The sequence below is a fragment of the Lipophrys pholis genome (assembly GCF_963383615.2).
Source record: "Lipophrys pholis genome assembly, chromosome: 21".
Classification (NCBI taxonomy): Eukaryota; Metazoa; Chordata; class Actinopteri; order Blenniiformes; family Blenniidae; genus Lipophrys; species Lipophrys pholis.
Genome location: NC_137649.1, coordinates 6,529,696 through 6,555,699, shown reverse-complemented (window position 1 = coordinate 6,555,699; position 26,004 = coordinate 6,529,696). Strand labels below are relative to the sequence as shown.

The 26,004-nt window shown below is 41.5% G+C and overlaps 1 protein-coding gene across 1 annotated transcript in view; it reads left to right on the top strand.

The window, feature by feature from the left end:
* The window catches only part of ylpm1 (YLP motif containing 1), a gene marked incomplete at its 3' end in the record, with an annotated part of 39,101 nt that overhangs the window by 1,736 nt on the left and 11,361 nt on the right, over positions 1-26,004 (top strand). The window contains exons 2-21 of the mRNA XM_080491075.1: positions 547-771; positions 3,256-3,444; positions 3,553-4,034; positions 4,141-6,939; positions 7,651-7,777; positions 7,914-8,049; positions 8,139-8,228; positions 8,329-8,503; positions 8,743-8,933; positions 9,673-9,827; positions 9,935-9,997; positions 10,138-10,257; positions 10,347-10,523; positions 10,597-10,680; positions 11,195-11,278; positions 11,357-11,431; positions 17,735-17,786; positions 20,432-20,559; positions 20,686-20,826; positions 21,284-21,294. Coding sequence (XP_080347201.1) covers positions 547-771; positions 3,256-3,444; positions 3,553-4,034; positions 4,141-6,939; positions 7,651-7,777; positions 7,914-8,049; positions 8,139-8,228; positions 8,329-8,503; positions 8,743-8,933; positions 9,673-9,827; positions 9,935-9,997; positions 10,138-10,257; positions 10,347-10,523; positions 10,597-10,680; positions 11,195-11,278; positions 11,357-11,431; positions 17,735-17,786; positions 20,432-20,559; positions 20,686-20,826; positions 21,284-21,294 — 5,504 coding nt within the window. The remainder of the gene's footprint in view (positions 1-546; positions 772-3,255; positions 3,445-3,552; positions 4,035-4,140; positions 6,940-7,650; positions 7,778-7,913; positions 8,050-8,138; positions 8,229-8,328; positions 8,504-8,742; positions 8,934-9,672; positions 9,828-9,934; positions 9,998-10,137; positions 10,258-10,346; positions 10,524-10,596; positions 10,681-11,194; positions 11,279-11,356; positions 11,432-17,734; positions 17,787-20,431; positions 20,560-20,685; positions 20,827-21,283; positions 21,295-26,004) is intronic.

Below are 26,004 nucleotides of genomic sequence, written 5' to 3'. Positions count from 1 at the left end.
AACTTTTTTTTTTTTTTCTGAAGTTCTTCCACACATTGGGGCGCAGGCTATAGTTACTATTTGGACTTTGGAAAGGATATACAAACATTTAATTTAATTTCAGCCTGCTTGTACAAAGCCACATACATTTCTTCCCCACTGTTTTCACAATCTGAGAAACACAGTTCTACACTGAAATTGGAAGATTTCAAATGTCTTAGAATAGTCCAATTTCTGAACTACAGTACAAAAAAGTATTGGATGTTTGTCAAAATGTTGCATCACTTTAATTGAGAAAAACAAACAGGTAAGCTCTTCAGATGTCATTTAGTTTTCCATTATCATGTTGCAGCATTCCAAATAACCTATTGGCAGCATCAATGCAGACAAGCCAAGACCCCAGAATTTTATGTTTTAGGCCGATTCCTTTTTGGTAGTAGCTCTTTTTTAGAAAGTCCTTTTCTGAGTGCAGTATTCATATGTTTCTTCAACTTTTAATGACAGTCGTCGTTTCTCGTAATACCTCAAGCTCTCCGGTCACTGACATCCACTTCTTGTTTTTCCTAGGAGCAGCAGCAGCTTTGGTACAAACAACATCTGCAGAATCTACAAAAGCTGAAGCAAGAAAAAGCCAAACAGAATCAAAGAGAGAGTGGTGGTGCTCTGCCGCCACCATCCTTGGGCCAAATGTGTGCTCCTCCCCCTCCAGAGAATCCTCCAAAAAACGCTCCACCTCCACCTCCTCCTAAAGAGGAGCCTCCAGCACCACCTCCGCCACCTGTGGACACAAAGGTGTGTGATCTTTACATTTTAGAATTTGCTTTTCTTTGTATGTCAGCTGCATATGTACAAGAAATTGAGCAAATTATTGAGCGACCTGCAGAAGAGTATGCCAGGCGTTTCCATACTGGCCGTATTTAGCAGACTAAAGGTGCTTTTCCACTCGGACCTACTCGACTCGGCTTTTAGGCTTTTCTGTTTTGTGTTAGTCCCTGATATCAGTCACTTTCCTGGTAACTTCTCGACCGAGGGTCCAAGCAAGATGAGGCGAGTAGACAATGGGACGTCGACAGATGACAGGCTGCTGATTGGCCGCCGCGTCACGACACAGACGAGTCAGGAGAGCCTCTGCTTCACCTCGCCTAATTGTAAAATCCGATCACAACAAGAGCACTCACAAAGAAACGCGCAGAAATCAGCCCCATGGAGCAACAACGAGGTGCAGACGTTTCTTTGTCTGCTGGCCGACCAAGAAGATTCGGCAGGAGCTAGACGGAGCGACCCGCTAGCAGTATCGAGAGGTTTCCAAGCCCCAGATACCACCAGTTTTTCAGATTAATTGGTTTCCCTGTTAACTGGTGAACGGCTTCCTCAAGCGTCCCGTTTAACTGCATTTCCATTAAAGTTTAAAGTATCGTAGCGTTTGTTTTATTTTACCATCAGCTGCTGCTAACAGTTGGTGGCAGAAGTTGGTCACTAGTTAACAGGGGCACCAGTTAAACCGAAACACCGGACAGTGAAGCACATCTTGACAATAAAACATGATCGTAACAATGCACATTTCGAAATGTTAATAATTTGAGCTGCGATCCAACACGAAGTTCTAACTCCTCTTTCAAATTTCCTCCGCATCAAAAGATACAGATTCTATCGGTTGTGATTACTTGCACCGCGGTGGTTCTTTATTGTAATGTAGAATGAACAATACTGAGTTGAGGCGAGTTGAGTGAGTGTGAACTAGTTAAAAAGCGTCATAAATGCCCCTTGTGCGCCACAAGTTTGAGCTGAGAAGACTTCAGTAGTCCGATGAGCAATGCAAAAGATATGAACAATGCACAGCAAACATTGTTGTCACATAAAGGTAAAAAAGAAAATTCCTTTAAATTCTGTCATCCTCTTGTGAGAGTGATACTTTCAATGCCTTTGGATCCACGGTGTGTCCTGCTGTCTCGACATAAACTTTCAGGCACAGGCTTACCAGGCAGTGTGTGACATCATACAAGATATTTTAAAACAAGGAGTGAACACCATCAATGTTACTGCAGTACTACACTGCGCCCTCCATTGATTCTGACAAGTTTTCAGTTGAATTTAGCAGTGTTGCATGTATGGTAATTTTGCGGGTCTCGCTCAGCAGAGCTTGTGAAAGCAGTCATCCGGGAGATGATAAACAATGGGAGTAAACAAAGAACATGTTTTTGTATACCGTACACATTGTATACCACATTCCAGCTCAAAATATTTGAAAAATGGTACTATGTGGATCTGCAGCAAACATTTCAGACCAGGACATCCCCAATAATACAAATTATATTAATACAAAAATAATACAAAGATCTGCAGTGATTCAGTTTAGCAATATGGGATTCTACAGGAGGTGCTACTCGTATAATACAACCTGCTATGAGCATGACTGCTACTGTTGGCGGTGTGTGGGTTAACAAAAAGGCTGAATGTCTTCACTGCTTCAGTTTTTTTAAGGAACGCGCAAAATCCATTTTTAAAACAAAGCAGTTTTCAAAGAAACAATGCACTGGATCTAAGAACGGGTATATGTTGTTTGTATGTATTTTCAGAGTGGCAATGTAGGAAAATCCCCTACATTTACAGACACAGTAAGTCATGTCACGTGTTATCTCGTTTTTGTGATGTGATCATTGCCCCGTCATGATTCATTTGGAAATCCAGGGACTCTTAACATATTTACTCGTCGTTCCCTATGGAATTATTTCATAATTTTGCTCCTTGTCATTGTGACTGGACTTATCAATGCTATTACAGTAGCCAAGTTATATAGTCTGTCGTCTTGTTTAGCCCATGCTGGCCCAGCTAACTAACATTATGTTTTATATCAAGTTAGTTTCACTAACTTGAATATAAATGACATAATTGAATCATGCTGCTTTATCAATGTCTCCAGACCAGTTAGTATACACTCTGTTTTTATTGAGATTGAGGCTCAAACCTATTTACAGCAGGTAGTGACTGAGTAGGCAACAGGGAGTGTATGGTTCAAACTGACATACAGAAAGTGATTTAAAATTTCTGTCCTGATCAAAAAGAGAAAGAAGAAACATTGACATTGCAGGTTAAAGACTATGAGCAGTATTCAAAGGGTTATTTCTTAATGAATCATACACATGCCCCTCAGTCCCTTTTCCATCTTAGAAATAATTTCATCCTTTTCATTACAAACTTCACCCAGTCATATCTCCAAAACTATCAAAATATATTCCAAAATTTGTTTCACTACAAACATGTTAATTCTTTTCAAAGCCTGAAATCCCAAAAGACCCAGAGGAAGCAGTCCGTCTCCAGCAGCTACAGGCTGCAGCAGCACAATGGCAGCAGGTGCAACAGCAGAGAGTGGGCCTGCAATACCAAGCCCTAATGCAACAGCACGAAAAGCTTCAACAGGTCCTGGAAAAGTACCAGCAGGTGATTCAACAACCCACAAACTTGCAGGTATGTAAACATCTTTTGACTAACTTTTGTTCCATTTTGGATGTTTATGTGTCAGGAATGTCATTGTTGAAATTAAACCTAATCTTATCCTTTATGGTTTTGTTTCAGTCCATGACGGCTGAACTGCAGCTAAGGCACCATGAAATGCAACAGCAGCAGTTCACACCTTTATTCCAAGAGTGGGAACGATCCTTTTCTCTGTGGCATGAGCAGTTCAAGACATACCCTCATAAAGACCAACTGCACGACTATGAGCACCAATGGAAGCAGTGGCAGGAGCAGATGAATGCTACCAATTCCCATCTACAAGAAAGGATAGCCACGCTCTCTGCCATGGTGCCGTTTGCCACCGGACAATATAATAGTGGACTGATGGGGCAATTTAGTCAGTACCCTGGACAAGACATGCAAATGCAGCAGCCGTCGGTAAACACGGGCGTTCAGCAGTCCCCAGCTGCTGCTGCTGGTACTGGTCCTGCATCCCAAGGTGCACAGCCAGTGAGAGGAAGCGGCCCAACTGGCGTGGGAGTCAGACCCTTAGGTCTCCAGGGTGTTTCACCAACAACCTTCAACAGTGCAAGTGGTCCACAGTGAGTGAAATTGTTTCATTTTATTTTTGAGCATTTTGAAATGAGAAATGTTTCATGAACTAAGTTTTATGTTGGAATTTGAAAATTTGTGGTTTATTTTTTCCAGTGGAAGCAACCCAAGATTTGATCAACCACAACAAGGTTTTGATGGTCCCCCACGCTTCGACCCACCACAGCAGCGCTTTGATGGTCCCCCAAGGTTTGACCAACCACAACAGCGATTTGATTGCCCGCCAAGATTCGACCAACCAAAACGTTTCGACGGCCCACCACGATTTGACCAGCCACAGCAGCGTTTCGATGGTCCTCCAAGGTTTGACCAACCAAGGCAGCGCTTTGATGGTCCACCGAGGTTTGACCAACCAAGGCAGCGCTTTGATGGTCCCCCAAGGTTTGACCAACCAAGACAACGCTTTGATGGTCCTCCAAGGTTTGACCAACCAAGACAACGTTTTGATGGTCCCCCAAGGTTTGACCAACCAAGACAGCGCTTTGATGGTCCTCCAAGGTTTGACCAACCTCGATTTGGGCAGCAGCCTAGGTTCGAAGGTCCAAGACACCCTGGCCCTCCAAGAGTTGAATGTCCATCAGTGCCCCAGCAAACACAACAACAATGTCCCCAACCCAAACTAGAACCAACTGTTCAAAAACCTTCCAATATGGACACAAAGACATCAGTATCATTAGCTTCACAGCTACAGTCTGAAAAACAAAAATGTGATACCGATGACAAATCAGATAATAAAACCACACCCGATGAAGACATGACAGATGACAACTTACTTGGAACTGATGGTTTTTTTGTCCCAAATGACCCAATTCCTCAGACATTAAAAACAAACATATTGTCAAAAGATTTGGATGACAACTCCTCTGACAGTAATGAAAAACCTACAGCAGTGAACAATAAGCCTTCTGTAACTACTACCTCTGCTGTAGTGGCACAAAACACTCCTCAGAATGCCCTCAAACAAGATGGAAGCAAAATGCCACCAAATATCCCAAAGTCAACTGATGTAAAGTTACAAAGTGCTGGCCATTTGCAGTCAATACCAGGGCATCCATTGCCTCCCACTGGTCGAGGACGTGGTCAGCCTCCGATGCCTCTACAAATGCATGGACGAGGACGTGGGCAGAGGTGCAGTGGAGAGTTTGGGGGTGCAAACTCTGTACCACTTGGGGAGGAGGCAGAGGACATGTCTTATGACTATGCGCAACAAGAAGAGGACATGGACATGATAGAGGATCAGGAGAACTACCAATGGCAGGAGTCTTCTTATGAGGAGTTTGGTGGCGAGGACTCGGAGGTCCCACAAGAAGATATTTGGATCCCAGAGGAAGAGTATTATGAGGAGCCGATGGGAGGTCCTCATTTTGGAAGAGGCAGACCTCCAATGATGAGAGGAGGACCCCCTATGGGAAGAGGAGGTCCACCAATGGGTAGAGGTGGGCCTCCTTTAGGAAGAGGAGGTTTCCCTATGGGGAGAGGGTGTCCGCCAATGGGTAGAGGAGGTCCACCAATGGGTAGAGGAGGCCCACCTATGGGTAGAGGCGGGCCACCCATGGGTAGAGGCGGGCCACCCATGGGTAGAGGGGGGCCACCCATGGGTAGAGGGGGGCCACCTATGGGTAGAGGGGGGCCACCTATGGGGCGAGGAGGACCTCCAATGGGGCGAGGGGGACCTCCAATGGGACGAGGGGGACCTCCAATGGGTAGAGGAGGACCTCCTATGGGCAGGGGGGCACCACCTATGGGAAGAGGGGGACCCTCTATGGGAAGAGGAGAGCCACTTGACGGGCAGTGGGAGGAACCTGACTCAGCAGAGTTCTCAGAGGAAGGAGACCCCTACTGGAGAGAAAGAGGACCTCCAATGAGAGGTATGAGACCCCCATTTCCACCTGGCAGGGGTCGCCCCCCACGAGGTCACCCTGCTTTTATGCATCCAGGACGAGGACGTCCCCTTCACCCTGCACACGGACCAATGGATGATGATCCCTTGGACTATGAAGCAGACGCTGATGATGCTAACGTGGATTCAACTGGGCAACCCATGTATGATGACCCTCATATCCAGTCAGTGCATTCTGAATTTGGAAGAGGCAGGCGCCGTGTGCCACCACCACCACCTCATGAAATCATGGAGGAGGGATATCACGATGAAGGAGGGGAAGAAGACTTGGGTTGGCAACCGCCACAAGGCAGAGGCGCTCCATTATCTCCTCACGAAATAATAGATAGGGGAGGGGTGAGGAGGAGACCAATGGGACGGGGGATGGCAAGAGGCATGTGGCGGCATGGCCCAAACCGTGAGGAATATGAAGAGGAATATAATGACACTTTTACACAGGATTATAATCATGGTGAAAGTGGTTATCGCTGGCGGGCACCACAAGATTACCCTCCTGAAGAACATCTGCGTGATGCCAAGTACCATGAATACAGAGAGCGTTCTCCTCATGAGCGGGGCCATGTTCCTCGCATGCTGCCACCTGAGGCTTTCAAAGATAGTCATTGGCCAGAGGAAAGAGAAAGGGAACGAGGTCGCCCATATTTATATGATGAACATGATAGAGGAAGAGGGGAACTCAGAATTCGTGAATACAGGGATGACTCACCTTACCGACGAGAAGAACCACCCTACCCTCTGCCTCCAGACTGGGAAATGCGTGCCAGACATCTTTCGCCATCAGAAAGGGGGTATCCTTCAGAGTATCAAGATAGCAGGCCTCGCTATGGCGAGCATAGAGACGATCCTTCTTTGGATAGACCTGCTGTACCTCCACCTGTCACAAACCTGCCCGAGAGTTCGGCTGAAGCCCAAGGAATGAGTGGGAATGTGCTTGCCCTATCCCAGCGTCAACATGAGATTATTTTAAAAGCTGCTCAAGAGCTGAAGCTAATAAGGTAATTTCTGTTCTGTGGTCATTACATTACATTAAGCAAGTACAAATAGCATGTTGGCGTCAATTCTTTGTTGCTCACATACTAGGGCAGTGTATTTGGGGAGGTCCTCATTTTGGAAGAGGACACTGATCTCAGTATTCGATTAAAATTCCAATTATCCTTCGATTCCGCAATCACAACTGTGTTGCATTGTCACTTTTCTTAATAATTGTTCATGGTTAAGTTTTCCCATTCATGAATTCAAGCAGTCGGATAAATATTAACCTGCTTTTTGATTTAAAAAGTGACAAACATCATAAACATGACTTTAGTCTGAACACAGCAGACAAGTGTATTTACAACATTAATTATTAAAATGACATAAAGTGCAGTGTAGGGAAAATATTAACATGCTAACATAAATGTCTAAACATTTAATTAAATTGTAAACTAGGAATGCACCGATACCACTTTTTTAAAGGACGAGTACGAGTTACTGCTTCAAGACAGAGTTTTACTGGATTGCGATACATCATAGAAATTGTTCAATTCACTATCACATACATCGAATTTATATATTTTTTCTGAATGTTCATGTAAGTTATAAATGAAAAATTCAGATTTACATAGCATAACAAAGGTGGGAAACTGAGGTAATGTGTTTTTACTCTGTTTAAGAATGTTTAAGGGACCCTTTTGCTAAATTTAGCTTCCATTATTTTGCACTCGCAGGGAATTACAGGAAGCAAAGACCCCTGGTGCTGAACCACAGCAGCCTGCTCCAGCTGATAATATGCCGGAGCTCCCTGCTGGTCTTCTTGGACTGGAGATCCCACCAGACGTTAGGAATGTTTTGAAGGTAAAACCATGAAAACTGACAAAACAATTGAAGTGTTATTACATTTTGTACGTGTGTGTTGTTACATGAATGAATTACTAGATAATTGAAATGTTGCAAAGTCAACCTATATATAACATCCGTTGTTCGGTCTCAGGGTATGACAGCAACTTCACAGACGACTGTTCCTGAAGCAGTGTCTTGGGAAAGCAAAGCTGCTACACATTATCAACCATCTCTCACTGCTGCACCTCCGGTGATTCCAAAGACTGTCGATTATGGACATGGGCATGGTGTGTGCATTCATAAATATCTTAATTTTTTAAAAGTTTTGGTCAGAATGTTTTTGGTGACTCTGGCTAATAACCACCTTTTGTTTTAGAGCCTGGAACCACTGTTGAGCGAATCTCATATGGTGAGAGAATAGTGTTGAGGCCTGACCCGGTGACATCAGATAGAGGCTACGAAAAAGGTAAGATTCATTACCACGAAGTATCATTCTTTAAATTGTTATCGGATGATTTTTCCATTTCCTGCTCATTTTTAATTGACAAACTGTTAAATCCTTCTAGAACTGCTCGGTCCCAGAGATTCCTACAGCAGAGACCCATATTATGATCGACGATCAGACCCTTACATGGATCGCCGGGACTACACCAGAGAGAGGGATTCATACAGAGAAAAGCCTGACTACGAGAGAGAACGATTCGAAAGGGATCGTTATCCCCCAAGGGAGAGAGATGACAGGTGTGGTGTATTTTCAGTGGATCAGACACCCTTTGTTTTCCCACCTATGGGACGACGTGGTGCCTCTCTACATATGTAATATTGTAATCTATTTGTCTGTTTCTGACTCAAGCACACAAGCCATGGTTGAAGAAAGGTACTCTATCACATTGTGTCATGCATTGTGATTAGTGTTTGAGTGTTGAAAACCGGAAATTCAGTTTGGGGAATTAAACTGGTAATGCTTGTTCTCTTTGTAGATCTCCACTGGCGCATTCTCTACGCTCAGCATACCGGGAGAGAGACCGAGATATACGGGACAAAGATCGAAGTGGCAGTCGTGATCCCGACGATCATTATGGAAGGATGGCCTATGAGAGAGCTCCATACGAGCGCGCTGTACACGACCGCAGTGGGCCTGACCGTTATGGACACAGCTCTTCACCTTATAGTACGTTGAATATGCCACACATTTATTATTTATTTTTCATGTTTTTACTGTCAACACACTAACAATGATTGTCTTGTTTAGATATATATTTGTTTAGAATTTAAGGCCCCGTTTACACAACGTTCCAAGTGAAAACACAGTTTTTTCCGAAAAGGTTTGTGTATACCGGGTAATGTTTTGGAAACCATATCTGGAAACTGCAGCAACGCTGAAAACGTTGCAGTTAGCATTCTGGGCCACCAGTGGGCACTGTGGGCCATTTTTGTAATGGATCCCCACACAAGCGTGCACAGAGAGAACACTACTCTATAAACATTAACAATGGTGAGGACATTCGAATGGACAGGTGACGTAGTTGGATTGTTATTACGATGACACTCAACTATAAAACTACCAAGTCTCAGGAGAATATGGTCTGAGTGTCATGACTCTCTGGGGGCCATCATTGGATTGATGTTGCATCTGCTTGGACATGTTCAGAAGAAGTATTTACTGTGGCCGTGGTGTGCACCTGTAGTAGCAGCATTTTCAAAGAGTTGCGTTTTTTTCCATTTCCACAAGGAAGGAGTTGGAGCGTTAAAAAAAAGGTTCTACCTTGGAAGCCTTTTTTAAACATTTTTATATTCGGTGCCTCCGAGCATCGACACCCAAAACGCGACAATAGTTTTCCGTTTTCACTTGTGAATGTGTCGTGATGTGTCGTGTAACTGGAGTCTTAATTGCAATTAATGTCATACAGTCGAAAGAAGAAGTTATCCGGAGGACAGAGGACCCCCTACTTCAGCTCCCCTCCCACCTCCTCCGCAGCCTCCCCCCAGAATCGAGAAAAAGCCAGAAATCAAGAATATTGATGACATCCTCAAACCACCTGGCAGACTGTCTCGGCCTGAGAGGGTAATAAATTTATATTTAATTCATATATAATTGTAACAATAATAATAACTGTACTTGTAACAACATCACATATGGTGTCTAATATGGTTTCATTTAATATTTTATAGATTGTCATTATCATGAGAGGACTTCCAGGAAGTGGCAAAAGTCATGTGGCAAAACTCATTCGGGTAAGTGATGCCAGACGTCTAGATCAGTTCAATATGAAATTTTGATCTGAATTTCCTGATAATGTGTCAGACCGTTTCAGTTTTTTTGGCAATAAAACTAAATCAAAAATATGTTTTTGAAACTTGTTGACAATAATTAGGACAAAGAAGTTGACTGTGGTGGAGCACCTCCGCGAGTGCTCGTTTTGGACGACTATTTCATGACCGAAGTTGAGAAAACCGAGAAAGACCCGGATACTGGGAAAAGAGTCAAAAGAAAGGTCACTCACCGCCGATAAAATCTGTAACTCAAAGTAGTTGTAATATTGTGAAGAAATAGAATTTAATGCAAAAACACCTTCCTTTGCAGATTCTTGAGTATGAGTATGAGCCGGAGATGGAGGACATCTACCGCAGCAGCATGCTCAAAACCTTTAAGAAAACACTGGATGACGGCTTTTTCCCATTCATCATTTTAGACACAATTAATGACAAGGTTAAACATTTTGACCAGTTCTGGAGTGCTGCCAAAACGAAAGGCTTTGAGGTGAGTCCCTGAACAACCTGACAAATTGTTGTGGTTTTCTGTGCGCTGAAGAGGCTTTCTGTTGTGATTCAAGGTTTATCTGGCTGAAATCACCGCAGACACGCAAACTTGCGGGAAAAGAAATGTCCATGGACGCACGCCCAAGGATATAACGAAGGTATTTGAGATAGCTGTCTGACCTGATATACAGTGCTAACTATTTAATTCCATCTGAAGCTCAAGCCCCGTTTACACAATAGCATTTCTGTTTACTACACAGAAACGCTGAGAATGATTGTTTTTGGGGCCGCGAGTTGGTGCTGTTAGTTGTTTTTGAAATGAACCCACACACACAGAGAACACTACGAAATGAACATTTACATTGGCGAGTACACTTGTATTCGTATGTACCGCTGGCAATGTTGTATTGCCATTCCACGTGATTGTCAACAATAAAACTACCAAGTCCCAGGAGAATATGGACTGGGAGTCATGACACTCTGGAGGAAACATTGTTGTTATCGTCCTTCTACTTCATCTCCCCCCGGTTTCCACTGAGCACTTTAGAAGATTTCCATCTTCAAAAAGTTGTGTTGTACTCAAGAAGCAATAGAAGCTTTCCGTCTTCACTTGAAAATGTTGTGTAAACGAGGCCATAGTGTACACTTCCTCATGGAGAATTCTGTCGTCAGATGTCCAACAACTGGGAGGCTTCACCTCGTCACATGGTGCGCTTGGATGTCCGGTCCCTGCTTCAGGATGCTGCTATTGAAGAGGTGAGGCCATCAAGACTCAAAGTTCCTTTTTCAGTTTTAATCAATAACTGCTAAATCAAGCCATGCTTGTGTTTCTAGGTCGAAATGGAAGACTTCAATCCTGATGACGAGCCCCAAGAACCCAAGAGAGAAGAGGAAGAAGAGGGTGACATGGTAGGACATGGCAACCTTAAAACCTCTGATCACGTAGTTGTGAGACTCATTTTCACTTACTTGTTTTCCATCTGTTACACAAGAATTGTCCATCATTTTTTAATGACTCATTAGTGTTTTAATCAACCCGAACCAGCTAGTTTTATATCATGAATCTAGATGATACTGTTGAAAATTCATGGGGCCTTATAGCAAATCAAATTTGACTTGTTGACATTTTTATTTTATGTAGTTATAGAGTCCCCATTATAGAGTCAAGATTTTAGCAATCAGGTGCTTAGCTGCATTATTTTGGGCGAGACCAAATGCCTCTGCACCTTTTACTTTTCCTCTCAATACAAGGCAGTACATGACTAACCCATTCATCAGAAGGAGGGCATCAAATCTTGCAAATGTTATTTGCACCAATCTTGATTTTAAACTAGAAAACTACACGGTCTGAACAAACTGGCACTTTTCTGAGTATACAGGTTTGTGATATTTCTAAATGATCTTTTTTTAAATCTCTGAAATAAAAATAGCTTCTTTTTTTTTTTTAACTATTAACTGCTATTGAACAAAGCATTTTGGTACTGGAGTTATAAAATGCCACTGTGCAGAGAAGTAATTGATTAGTGAACTTTATAATCACATCTTATAGAGTTCATTCATCAATCACATAGTGTTGTTTACACTCTCTTCTTAAAAGGGCTGGGTATCATCAGGGAAGTCACGATACGATACGTATCTATATACGTTACAAATACTGTTAGACATGGTGCGACACAATTTTCATATATAGCCTCCAAATGAATTATCATAATAAAAATAAATCTAATAGGCTGGTACATCTCATTATATTGGTAAAGGAGTCGAAAATCTATTAGATTAGTTCTGATGTTCCAATTTCTAAAAAAGAAATTGCATAATTTTCCCAACACCTCAAACATCAATCTGATTTGTATGTCAGTGTTCATGCATATCAGCTTAATTAAAAAGAAGTGCATTTAGTCTCCACGCGCAAATGAATAAGATGCATCATTTTTGATGAACTGAACTCAAATGTGACTCTGATCCTCCCAGAAAGATGAATAAGATGAGCTGTGGCTGGTTGCTGCTTCCTCTCAGCTGACACCAGTCAACAGTTTGTAGCGGTTGTTTCCGTCATAGTACACAGAGAAGCTGTAAAGTTGCATCTGAAGAAGCTCTTGATGCGTCTCACTCTTCCCAACAAGCGCGTGGCTGCAGGGAGCTTCAGCATGCGCTGCGACATCAAATTAAGCGTGCGAGCAAAGTGCTTCAAATGCAACATCCCGGCAAGCAGCGCCGTTCATGTTGGAGGCGATGTCTGTGACAGTGGCGGGCGCCTTGCTCGCAATGTCTGTGACAGTGGCGGGCACCTTGCTCGCAATGTCTGTGACAGTGGCGGGCGCCTTGCCCGCCATGTCCCACAGTTTTCAATACCTCCACACTGTTGCTCCCAGTATGGCTCTCGTTTGGGAACCGTGCGATGTCAGCTCCCAGTCCTCAGATATGTGATGAGATGAGGACTGGGAGCTACCATTGCACGTTCTGCAGACGGAGCCACGTACGATTCAAAGAGGCTGGAATATCGATATAGTGTCTTTTTCAAAACCATTGATACGAACCTAAGTATCAATATTTCTGCTTAGCTCTACCTATTAACAATGACATTATCTGCATCCTGTCCTATGAAAGTATTTTATTTCTGTCAAAGTTAGTTTCTGTAATCATTGTTATTCAGTTCATGAAGATCTAGTTTGTCAGAGGCCATGTATGTTTTTTGGTTTGTTTTTAGTCACGATCCAAGAGGGTGTGCAGTTTCATCACATTTTCTGACACGATGGCTGTCGTCATTACACTTTCCACCGTCCAGATGACTGGTTTTAAAAAAAACAACAACAAACTATTTACAGACTGCTTTTCAGTATCAAGAGCATCTAATAAATAATTGTGACTAACCAAAAGATTGTATTTCAGTTCTGCATACAAACGGCACAGGGGCTTCCAAAACAAAATGAACTGATTCCACACACTCAGAAGTGACTTGTGATCATACTGAGGGGATGAGGAGTTAACAGGCCATTCCAAGGCTTTAAAATGCTGCGTTGCAAATGTTTTCAATTGCATTAAGGATGCTGCGCTATGGGAGGACCATCTACAACCAGAGTATGCGAGCAGCAATCCTTCTGAAGCCATTTGAGAAGTTGCACGATTGACCACGCCCACTGTCCCATACCGGTATTTAACAGCTGTTTAAGTCCATGTGTTATGGCATTTATATAAGATTTGATCTCCTTTTTCACAGTACTCAAGGTCATCCTGTATCCAGACCAATATGGTATTCTCTTAAATAGTTTTGCAACAATATCAATGATATAATATAATGATATTCAATATAATGATTATATTATGCCTACAGTAAACATCCTTCAAATATGCGTTCTCACAAAGAAACTCCTTAAACTCCAAAGCCATGAAAGAAATGCAACTGTCAGTTTGAGTCCCGAGTCCTGGTCCTCACAGGCTTTCAACATTCTGCAAATAAATAAAACAAAACGTTGTGCTTGTTAAGGAGCATGCCGAAAAATAAACAGCAGGAAAACATCTGAATGGTTCACATCTTTAACAGACTAAACAACTTCTACAAGAAAAATCTATAAACCCAGATGCCACTATATATATGTATATATATACGGCGTCTTTTAAAACGGGCTGCTCAGTGTTAAACACTGATCTCCTGCAGTATTCTGTGACACTGTGTTCAGAATATCAGTTTTCTTCTCTGAAGATTTTAACGAGCTGAAACTGATATTTTGGACACCCTTCCATGGTTTTTGACACCAAATTCCCATAGCAACCAGAGTAGACACACCACACGCAACAATGCATATAATCAAGCACTGTTTACTCTTGTGACTTTGTGAAAGTCCTTATATTTCCCACACAAACTAAAAACCTACTACCCTACTGGTCCCGGCATAAACTCAAACGAGACACAACTGTGGAGGACTTGACAGCCCCATGAAAATGTGTTGTTGTTTTTTTTCTCCCGGGACACAGCCAGGTACCCTCTGCTGTGATCAGATCACCTTAACAGAAGGATATGAGAATGTCATAAGAAAGTTGCGTTTTTGATCAGCAATTTTTCGTAGCAACCGTAAACGTAGCCGCTGCTGTCAGGCTGGCATTGTATTCCTGTCTGTTCCTCCACTTACCTCTGTTTTTTCTCTGACATGATGACCCGCCATACTGTGCTTATGCATTGGCTCTGACCTGAGGACAGGCCTTTAAAGCTTTAAAGCTCTTGTCCATTGAACTTTAAGCAGTAGTGACTTTTTAAACCTCTTTACACCACATACTCTCCAAAGCTGTCACAGATCTATCAACCATATGCATTTTCTCTAGATTTGTCAATGGATTGAATTGTGTTCATTTTGTCGTTCTAAATACATATGTATGGACTCTTTTTTTTTTTTCTATTTTCAGCCAAGTAAAAAACGTTTCCTACATTTACGTGTCGTTAAAAAAGAGTCAATACATTTTTCAATAGAACCTGATGTACAGTTTTCCGACTTCCATCATATAGAGCTCTTTGAGTTCTCAGCCAAACCGACATGGTTGTTAGATCCAATCCCGACTAGACAGTTTAAAGCATTTACCCTCGATTGGTACATCAATACATGATCAGAACAACCTGTCTTTAGTTAACAGTCGATGTACTACAGGTCTTTCAGGTTGTTGTGATTAAACCTCTTCTTTAAAAAAAAAACACCCTTGATCCAGGTGTTTTAACAAGTAACTGGCCAATATCCAACCTTCCCTTTATTTCTAACGTCCTGGAAAAGTTGTTTTAAATCGGCTATGTGACCATTTGTATACAAACAACCTATTTGAGTCTTTTCAGTGAGGTTATAGAGCTCATCATAGCACAGAGACGGCTCTGATCAAAGTTACTAATGATCCTCTCATGGCCTCAGACACAGGACTGGTCTCTGTTCTGGTCTCGTTAGATCACATTGGTGCATTTGATACTATTGATCAGAACCTCCTGCTACAGAGACTGGAACAGATCATCAGGATTCATATTGATGATCACTTTTAGATTAGAACTATAACAATAAAGCCAAAGAAATTACGAATGTATTTGTAAGATATATGGTCTATGAAATTATATATTTTTTTCAATTTTATTGATGATAAATATGTTTTTAATACATATTGTTATTGTATGCTGGTAATACACAATTGAAAACCACCATATATGTGTAGCTTTAGTCGAGTTCTATTGATCTAAACATTCAAAGCACCCTAAGTACATTTCTATATGTATATCTTTAATCTTAAACTGTATACCTTTATAGATAATCAAGCTCATCCTTTTCCAAATATTTTCATGCGTCGTCATTGATGTTGGTGTTGATAGTGGAGTGTCTGCAGGTTTCTGGAGCTAACGAAAAGGTTTTTCTGAGTGTCTAACAATGGAAGAGCAGCTAATTTGACCCTTCTATGTCCAACCTATTAAACCAGCAGGAGCGCTGCAGCCTCAAGATGAGAGGCAAATACCTAAGCATCAAAAATGTGTGAATCACATGATCATTACCACATTAATCCAAATAAAATAGGGCTGCGCGATATTTGATACGTGCCGATATTTTTAAAACAAAATATTGCCGATACCAATATTCTGATGCAGTACTTAATACAGACAACTAACGATACCACTTTTGTCCAAAATGAGTAGTGTATAAGTACTTGCATTTGAGTACTCACCGACACCGAGTACGTAGGCCAATACACACATTTATTTTTTTCCACAGCTGTTTTTTGAACAACATTCCTACATTGTGATGTCCTGACATTCGAAAATTTGTTCTTTTATGGCACTGCCACATATACTGTAAGAAAACATTTGAATAAAACTTTGTCATAAACTGAGTACTAACATTTAACAAAATGGCTTTCAATAAAGCTTTGTCAGAAACTGCAGGGTTACCTCTACATTCATTTAGGAATGGCCTAAATCCTCCTCAAGTTTCGAACAAGATGGTCGAAAAAGTAGCGCACTGCTTGCTCAAAGCCATTTAAAAATATTAAACAGCTTTGAGCAAGCTGCGCGCTCCTCACTTGCCGCCCGTGTAAACCCTACGCTGCCGTAAAGTGGTATCGGTGTCGCGGTATCGGTGGCAATTTTATGAGTACGAGTAAGAGTACTCATGCCTGGTGCAGCTCTACAGACAACATTAAATCACAATTAAATGATGTTGCTTTTGTCAACTTGTTGATGTTTCTGCTTTTGTTTCATAACAACTGATAAAATTCCAATAAGAAAACTAATGCAACTTACAAGGAAAGCACATTTATTTTTTAACACTTTTGAAAGCACGACTGTAAACTCTTTAATCCCGTCAGAACATTTTGACAGTAACTAAGGCATGGAATATTTTGTAATTATTAACCATTTCTGGTTGCAGGAATAATGAAAGTGCTCTTTACAGAACATAAAATAGTCCCCCATACCTGAATGACTTAATCTGAATTAGTGGGCTGCAGGTGATTCAGACTCTTGTATTAACTTGATGAAATAAATTTTCCATGTCATTATTCAGCGCTTTAAAGATATAAACGTTTGCTTGCAGGACGGTTTTAGCCCACATACCTTATGTTTGACACCCCTGATCTAAATGATTTCTGTTCATAGCCGTTCACTGTCAAAACTTATACAGGGCGCACAGACGTATCTGCGTGCAACATGGACCAGAACCAGGATGCAATGGATTTCCTGGACTCAATAGAGTTTTAACTCCTTCTCACATGACCTGCATTAAGCATTCAGTGCAAACAACCAGTTTATCAGTTTCTAGAACTTCTAACAAATCTGCGCCCAGCAGACCTGCTTGAGGGAGGGAAGGAGGGAGGGACGACCATCAGCCTTGGATGTTGTGCTGATATCATGGTGGATCCCTAAAATGGAATTAAAAGAATTTAAATCCAGTCTGGATTCTCTGAAGCGGTGCATGACTGTAGTTCATTTGTCATTTTTTTTACTCACTTGGTTGAGAGCAAACGCCGAGTGCGAAAGCAGAGGTTCTTGCAGTAACCCTACATTAATGTCTGCATGCTGGTGTTAGTAGAATCCTGTCTGTCTAATAATATTGCTCATGCATCCTGCAGTTGTTTGGTGTTGTTTGTCTTCTAAACTTCTCTTTTCAGCCACTTCCCTTCTCCCACTTTCTCCACCCTCCCCTTCTCCCCGTGTCGCCCAGACATGTAACCATTGCAGTGTTTCTTTATGTAATATAGGGCTACATTCCAAAAAGCAAATGGGAGATGGACACGTCCGAGGCCAAACTGGGTAGGTAAACCTTTTTCTTCATCTTTCTTTCGTTTGTGATCCAACCCTTTATAGTTGTAGTGTCGAGTCTTCTGCTCTGGAACGCTGCCGTATGAAGTGTGATAATTTTTATGTTTGTGAATCTTGGCAAAGTCCTTGAAAGAAAATGGTCCTGTCCGCATTATACGATGATTGTTGAACTTTTGTGTCTCAGCAAACACCCAAAGCTTTTCTACCTTCTTAATTAGTTAACATTCAAAATGCTCAGGTTAAGCCCAAATTTTTGTTTGATATAAATGTACAAGTTTGTCAGAGTCACATAATGTTATAGCCTCTCATGCTTCAGTGGTGGCTGAGAGTCACTTTCGCATCTGAAGTTATATATATATTTTTTTTATATATCTGATGATGGTGGGGTATGGTGATACAAGCTGTGACTGCTACCGTCTCATATAAGAGGAGAATTTTGAATTGGATGCAGAACTGAACTGGGAGCCAGTGGAGCTGATGGAGGATGGGAGTGATGTGGTGGATGGAGGGGTCTGATGATGCGGGCAGCTGAATTCTGGACCAGTTGCAGTTTATGAAGGGATTTGTGAGGGAGGAGAGAGTTACATTAATTTGTGAGGGAGGGGCGGACACTGGGTAATGTTATTGATGTGAGACTGAAAGGATTAAGTGCTGTCGAGGATGACAACCAGACCCTTAACCTGGGGGGAGGGTGAAACGGAGGAGTTGTCAATGTTGATGGAGAAGCTGCTGGTTTTGGATAAAGTGGACTTGGTGCCAATAAGAAGGATTTCAGCTGTATTGCTGTTTGATTTAAGAAACTTGAACCAGGTTTTTATTTCAGAAATACAATCAGTGAGGATGGATGAGGGTTTACTGGTAGGGTAGAGCTGGGTGTCATCCGAATAGCAGTGGAAATGTATGTTAAATTTGCGGAAAATATTGCCAAGGGGAAGGAGGTAAATGATAAAGAGGAGAAGATCTATGATGACACCTATGATGGCAGAGAAGGGGATGGATTTACAGGATTTAAGTTGAGTGTAGTGAGTGCCAGAGAGGTAAGAAGTGAACCAGTCTAATGGAGTGTGGGTGATGCCAATGGAGGATAATCTGTTGAGGAGGGTGGAGTGACAGATGGTATCAAAGGTCGCTCTCAGGTCAAGGAGGATGAGGATGGTGAGGAGTCCAGAATCAGCTGCCATAAGGTCGTTTGATATTTTGACTAGTGCTGTTTCAGTGCTAAGGAGTGGACGGAAGCTGGACTGGAAATTTTTATAGAGGTTATTGTGGGATAGGTGAGAGTGGAGTTGGGAGGCAACTGTTTTTACAGGATTTAGGAGATGAAGGGTAGATTGGACACGTAATGATAAATGTTAAAGTCGGAGAGGTCTGCACCAAGTTTTTTTTTTTTTTTTTTTTTCAAAATTGGGGTGACAGCAGCGGTTTTCAATATGAGAAAACGGTTCCAGTAGTGAGAGAGGAGTGGATGATGCCAGAAATGAAGGGGACCAGAGAGCGGAGGCAGGATTTGAGGATGTGTGTGGAGGGCGTTCAGGTGACAGGTGGATTTTTGCATTATGAGATTTCCAAGAGAGTGGGGAGCTGGAAAGAGGAGAATGAGAAAGTCTGCCGAGATGTTGAGACGGTTTGTACCAAGGTGTTGGTGGATTTTGTTTATTGTATCTGTGAAAAAAAGACATGCTGGCTGCAGAAGGAGGTTGTATACAGGTGAAGTAAGAGTGTCCTGGGGTTGAGTGATATTGTAGAGGAGGGAGAAGAGAGATCTTGTATTTCTTTTGTTTGCTGGGATCATATTGGCGAAATATTGGGTTTTGGTGGAGGTAATGGAGTCTTTAAATGATGTGATGTGATTGGTGTGCATTTATTTGTGGATACTGAGACCTGTTGTTCTGTACTGCTGCTCAAGCTGCCGACCTTTGGCTTTTATAAGCCGAAGGTTTCTCTCTCTTGAGTATCCCTCTGAAGATAATTGCGGTTATGCTTGCTTGTGGTGTGAGGTTACGGTTTGATATCCATATAAAATGTTGCAGCTAGAAATCAGCCACAGGTTTGTTCTTGCTTCAGTGTTTGTGACTTAATGAACCAACAGCCTTTTTTCTTCTAGCAGAAACATCTGAGAAGCAATGAAATTACAAATTTCTGCGAGGAATTAAAAAAATGGTCAGATTGTGCAAGTCGCGTCATGAAGCGTTTGACATGATAGCAATGTCGTGGCCAGTTTTGTTCTTATATTTGACGCCCGTTTTATGTGGTGTTGTAGCCATATATGATCACTTGCTGGAGGCGGGTTGGTCGGTGAGAGTGACGGTTTACATAGCCTCCAAGTCGCGTTTTATGTTCCGTCCCAATGGATTCAGGAAGAGCTGCTGTTTGTTCCACTCCTGACTCGATGCTGCACCTTGTTCTCGAGACGGAACAGTGAAGATCTGTATTTGTAGTAGAAGTCCTACATACATGCGTCTCTCGCATTCTGTTAATTGCTGTCGGTTTTATGTAAAATTAGACACGTGTTATAATAGGCCTACATTTCCAGAAGAAATTCTTTTTTTTTAAGATTGATAAGTGGTAAGATGATGAGGTTCAGGATTTTCTAAACGGACAGCAGGGGTCTGAACAGTCCTCTTGCATTTATCCAGATAAGCTGGACGGTCTGGGCAGCGGTGGGAAGAGGAAGCGTGACGGTGAACACATGGCAGGCCTGGAGGACTACCTTCAGCTGCCTGACGACTATGCCACCCGTATGTCTCAACCTGGAAAGAAAAGGGTAAATTCCCTCCTTTAGTCTGTCGAGATCTTGAAAGTTGTAGTTATTCCGAGCTGCATTCATGTGAGACGATGCTCCTTTATTACCTGCTCATGACACAGCGCCCTGCTTGTGCTCCTCTTCAAGGTGCGATGGGCTGATCTGGAAGAGCAAAAGGACGCAGATAGAAAGCGTGCGATCGGTTTTGTGGTGGGTCAAACGGACTGGGAGAGAATAACGGACGAGAGCGGCAAGCTGGCACAGAAAGCTCTCAACCGCACCAAGTATTTCTAAGAAGATGATCTTATTCCTTTTTTTTTAAGTTCATTGCAAGGTATGTTTGCTTCTTTTTTCCCCCTATTATAAGTAAAACAATATGTGCCGAGGTTTGAGGAGAGTTATGTTTACATTTGGCCTCGTTTGTCTTACTGTGCTGTTAAAGTTCACTGAATAGAAATGATAAGATCTGAAACATTGAGAAATATTGTTTTAATCCATCCTCAGACCTTCAATGTTTCGTAAACCTTTAATATACATTTGGACTGGATAATTACAGTTCTACCAAATAAATATATACGTAGTTGTAACAGTGCTGCAGAACAACTTGTGGCATGCTATCATAATATTTTAATATACCTCATCATATATAGTGAACTGGAAATCCTGCTGTGTCATTTGAACAAAGTTGATACCGAGGATGAATCTGAATGTGGTAAAAGCTGTAACATGTGTTTTCTCCTCACAGGTATCCAGATTGTGAACCCAGAAGTTTTACTGCTGGTGATAGATTTCCTCAATCAAATCCTGAGTTGATTAACTGATACAGCATAGTTTGGGGCTTTTCTCCCCCCCCTAGATATTAACTGATGAGTTTGTAACTCTGAATGTTGCTGTTGGTCACGCATATTGTTTTTGTTTGGTTTTTTTTGCTTGTTTTTGTTTTTTACTCTTCCAACTTGTTGTATACCTGTAGCATTGTTTTGTGTTCTTGCATAACTGTTACTGGAAAATAAATGTTTCACAAAATTCTCGACCCTGACGGTGTTGCTGGAGTCTTCAGGTTTGTTTCAGGTCGGCCCAAGTGGAGAAAAGTTTTTCTCAGGTGAAAACCTGTAACTGCTTCTAAATCCCTTTATTTTTTTATAATAGTGGGAGTGTTTGAAAGCAGTTGCAGTGAAGTGGTCGTTGAAAACATTTCAAGTTTTAAGAACTGTCAGTTGAATACATTTTTACCATCTGGATCAAAATGTTCGGTAGATCCAGCGAATGCTTGTCGATTTTTGTCTTGTATTTCACCACGAGTACAAAGAAAATGAAAAAGTTGATCACAAGTCGCTCACATAAGCTCAAAACTGTATTACAAGGAGACATTTTCTACATAATCTGCTGCTTTACGTCCAGTTATAAAAGTGTGGGAATGTTAGATGTACTGACTTGCAGTCGTGATGAGTAAATGTTTATATTCACGTGTTTGAAACGTTGCCTGAAAATACGTGTTTTAAGAGCAACTTAAAAGCTTTCAGTCAAAATCATCAATCTACATAGGATTTTAATTGCTGCTCAAGTACAAGGCACGCTGAACCGTGCAGTACTCTCAGCATCGTGGCATCTTCAGTGAACTTCTTGGAGAGTTTTCTTTCCAGTTTTTAGTGACTGACGAGTCCATGCCGCGAGCAGCTGTAGTTAGTGCAGGTTTATATTCAGGAGCCTGAATGTGGTTGATTTTATGCTTTTTTTTTCTTTTTTTGCTTCTTGTTTTAATTGTGTAATTTGAAAGTACCACGAAATCACACTGGATTTGCAAGAAGCCTCTCCCGTACAACTTAAAGACCCCGTTTACACAACATTTCAAGTGAAAACATAGTTTTTGTTTCAGAAAAGTTTCACATTTACATGGAAAAATGCCAGAAACACTTGTACACAATGTAGTTCACCTGGAGGGCCACTAGTGGCTGCTGTTGGATGTTTATATAATGAAACCACACATACATGCGCACAGAGAACAATATGCTATATCCATTAACAGTGAGGATTACACGGATATTTGTATGGACAGAAGATTTCGCTTTCAAAAAGTTCGCTTTTCTCCCGTTTCCACGGAGACGTAGCATTTTCAAAAGTCGCGTTTTTAGTGGCTCGGATTACTGTTGTCTTAACAAATGCCCCAAATCACGAGGAAAGGTTTGTATTTTCAAATGAAAATGTGTAATCAGGCATAAATGTCAAATGTAAACTCTACTGCTGTCTGATTGCTCTGCAGCACCAAGCGGTGGCGGGAGCCGGCATGACAGTTAACAGCCTCTCGCGTCACAAAAGCGCAAACTTGCACCGCATACATGACTAGTTTTGATTAATTTCACGCTGCAACTGGAGTTTGAGACACTCAAGGCTGAAGCGTCACCGTCCTTTGCAGATTCCTTGCATGTGTGGGAATACAATGTGGAAGGTTGCTGATTGCATCGTCTGCTTTATTCGTGAAAAAAAAACAAAAAAACATTCTTGCACAAGACTGCAGCTCTGCGCAGTTGAAAACCTGCGGCACGAGCAGTCACTCTGCAAAAGGAAAAAAAGAAACTCCTAACTTTAAAATCTCTTTAAAAGAAGTGAGCACGGTATTCATTTTTAATTAGGATGACTTTATTGGTCTTTTGGCAGCCGTTTGTATCATGTACTGCAGTGAAAGAGACACATTCACGGTTTTATAAGAAACTTTTACATCTTTGCATCCGTGGAGGTCAGAGATCATGGAGATCCAGAATTTTCACCCCCCCACAAATTTTTCTGAACGCGGGAGGACACACAAAGGATCATCAGCTACAACAAAGCACGTCGCTCCTGATGCAGAGGCCGTTTTAATTTGCCTGCGGACAGAGAAACGCCTGAAGAACAACAGACGCATGCAGTGAGTATGGAAGAGAGAAAACAAGCGGATTATAAGACACAAATACTGACGGTATAACCTGTAATTTTTACAATACTGTGCATTTTTACAAAATATCAATGTTCACTATTAAAGGGTTTTTTTTTTTGACTGCGTGTGTGTCTGTTTTTGTTCTAATTGCAGGAGAGAGAAAAAAAACTCAAAACTGTCTAAAGTTCTCTAAAACGTCTTCAGTCATTCAAACTATGTATTATTGGGAGAAAAAAACATGAAAGCTCCCTGTTCCCACAATGTCCAAACCAGATGATACAGAAAAAAAACAACCAGTCAGGCATGTACTTTACTAACAAGGTGACCCGTAGTTTTGTTCTGCCCACTGTTCTGACTTTCCCCTTCTGCTGGGGCCTCAACCGGAGTGATGGCATGTGAATTCAGCCGGTACGTCGGCGTCCAGTTTACAGATCATTTTGTAGATGGCCTTCTTCCAGGACGGATCGCGATCCTTTCCCATCGAAATTGCAATGTGAAATTCTCTTAGCGTGATCTCGGCAACCTCCAGGAATCTGTCGGGGACCTGTGAATACCACAAGGAAACATTTATCCATGAATGCTGTTGCTCCAGCCTGTGGCTTCAATTGTACTGTCGCATTGTGTGGTAGTTAATAAATTGTCTCATAGTGAAGGTAAGTAAGTCATCAAGGAAGAAAAATAACTTAAGTTTGTATTTGTCAAATTTGCCTTCGAACTGGAATATTTTTCAACTTGACCAGTGTGAAGCTGCTCAGCAGTGACGTGTGACTTGGTAAAAAAAAAAAATCACTTGTAACATGTCGATCCTGCTTCAGGAGTGTGAATTTACCTCATTTAGATTCACATAACTGGGCTGCCCGAGGAAAATAACTTGTTTTTCTGTCATTGACCTTTCAATTAAAACACACTTTTCCCTCTAACGTCACAGTTCAGTAAAAAAAAAAAAAAAAAAAAAGCACTTTCAGAGAGATATTTCCAAAAGAAAACAAAAAAGGTGTTTTATCTGACCTGTGCACATCCTGTGCGTGTTAAGCCAGAAAAAAAAAAGTTCAAATCAAGCTTAATGTCGTTGACTCAGAAATCTGCTGCTAATCACCTGAAACCATGAAGAAAAATTCTCACAGGATTGTTTAGAAGAAAACTTTAGAATTTGAAGCAGTGAGAAGCTGCACCTCTCAGTGGGGACGGATATAAAGTAGCAGTGTTGAACCTTCAACTCTTTATATAATTGTGAAAAAAAGGAAACAACCAACTTGTCATGTACGCAATGAAAAACAACACTCAAGTTTCTGCTTGATAATAGAATCTATGTAGCAATATTTCTGACTCAGTCCAGATAAAAGCTTTTTACTTTGTTTCATGAGGTGGACTCAGCTGTTGACATTCAGTCTTCTGTTTTTCTCCCCAGGATCAAAAGTAAAGACCTCTATATGACGTAAGGTTTTTATTTTTAATCCGTTATCCTGTTCACATTTTATTTTCTCCGTGACGTCTTCTCACACGAGGACTCGCTCTATCAGATCTGAGTGCGAAGGACGAGTTAAGTCATTCCTCAACTTTATTTCTCAAGCGCTTTCAAAAACAACCGCAGCCAAACCAAAGTGCGGTACGTACGTGACAATCTGAAAACCCGAGGAGCCGAGTCTCGAGCTGGGCTAAAAGCAGCAGCTCAGACAGGTAAGGCGGGGCGACACCATTCCCACTTAAAATGTGCAAGCAGCCAGTTGAGGGAGTCTTTGTTCCAGTTAGTATTGGAGCAGCAGCGCTCGCTCTGAACTAACTGGAGACGTGTGAGGAAGGTGGAGTAGTACTTGATTGCAGTAATCAGGCCGAGATGTGAGACAAGCACGAGTTACTGTTTCAAAGTGCTGACGTGCCAGAATGAGCTTCACCTTTGCCAACTTTCTGAGCTGGACTGAAGCACTGCGCTCACCTGCGAGTCGAATTCAAAATCACTGTTGATTTTAAAACCCACTTTCAATACTGTGGACAAATGTGGAGCCTTGGGCCTCAAATCACCGGCTCGGGGTTCACAGGAGCCACCTTTTTTTTTTTTTTTTTTTTTTTCCCTAATTTAAAAAGCGATCATTCCTACCAAAAATGTGACGTGAAATATTTTGTCAAAATGTGTAGTTAATAACCCCCCCCTCAAAAAACTGGAAAAATCTACTTTTAATCATCAGATTATTTACACAGGATCAGACCCAAAGTTGTTTTGCGAATATATTCTTTTTTAGATTTCAAGGCATTTTTAAATTTTAATAGTCGCGAGTTGACGAAAAATAGAACTATCTGAAATACTTTATCATTTTTCCTAATTTATCAGATGAAACTACTGATAATTAAAAAAAAAAAAAAAAAGCCTTGAAATGCTTCGATATGTATGAAAGAAAGACTTGTTTCAGATGGACACTGAAATATTAACATTTTTATTTTCTTTATTTAGTTTGGAACAATTTCCGCATGTTCTGAGAATTTTTTTTCCCACAAGATTGTAAGTTACTGAAACTCTCATCCTGTCTGAAACACTAAACTATAAAGCTTTTCTCACTAGA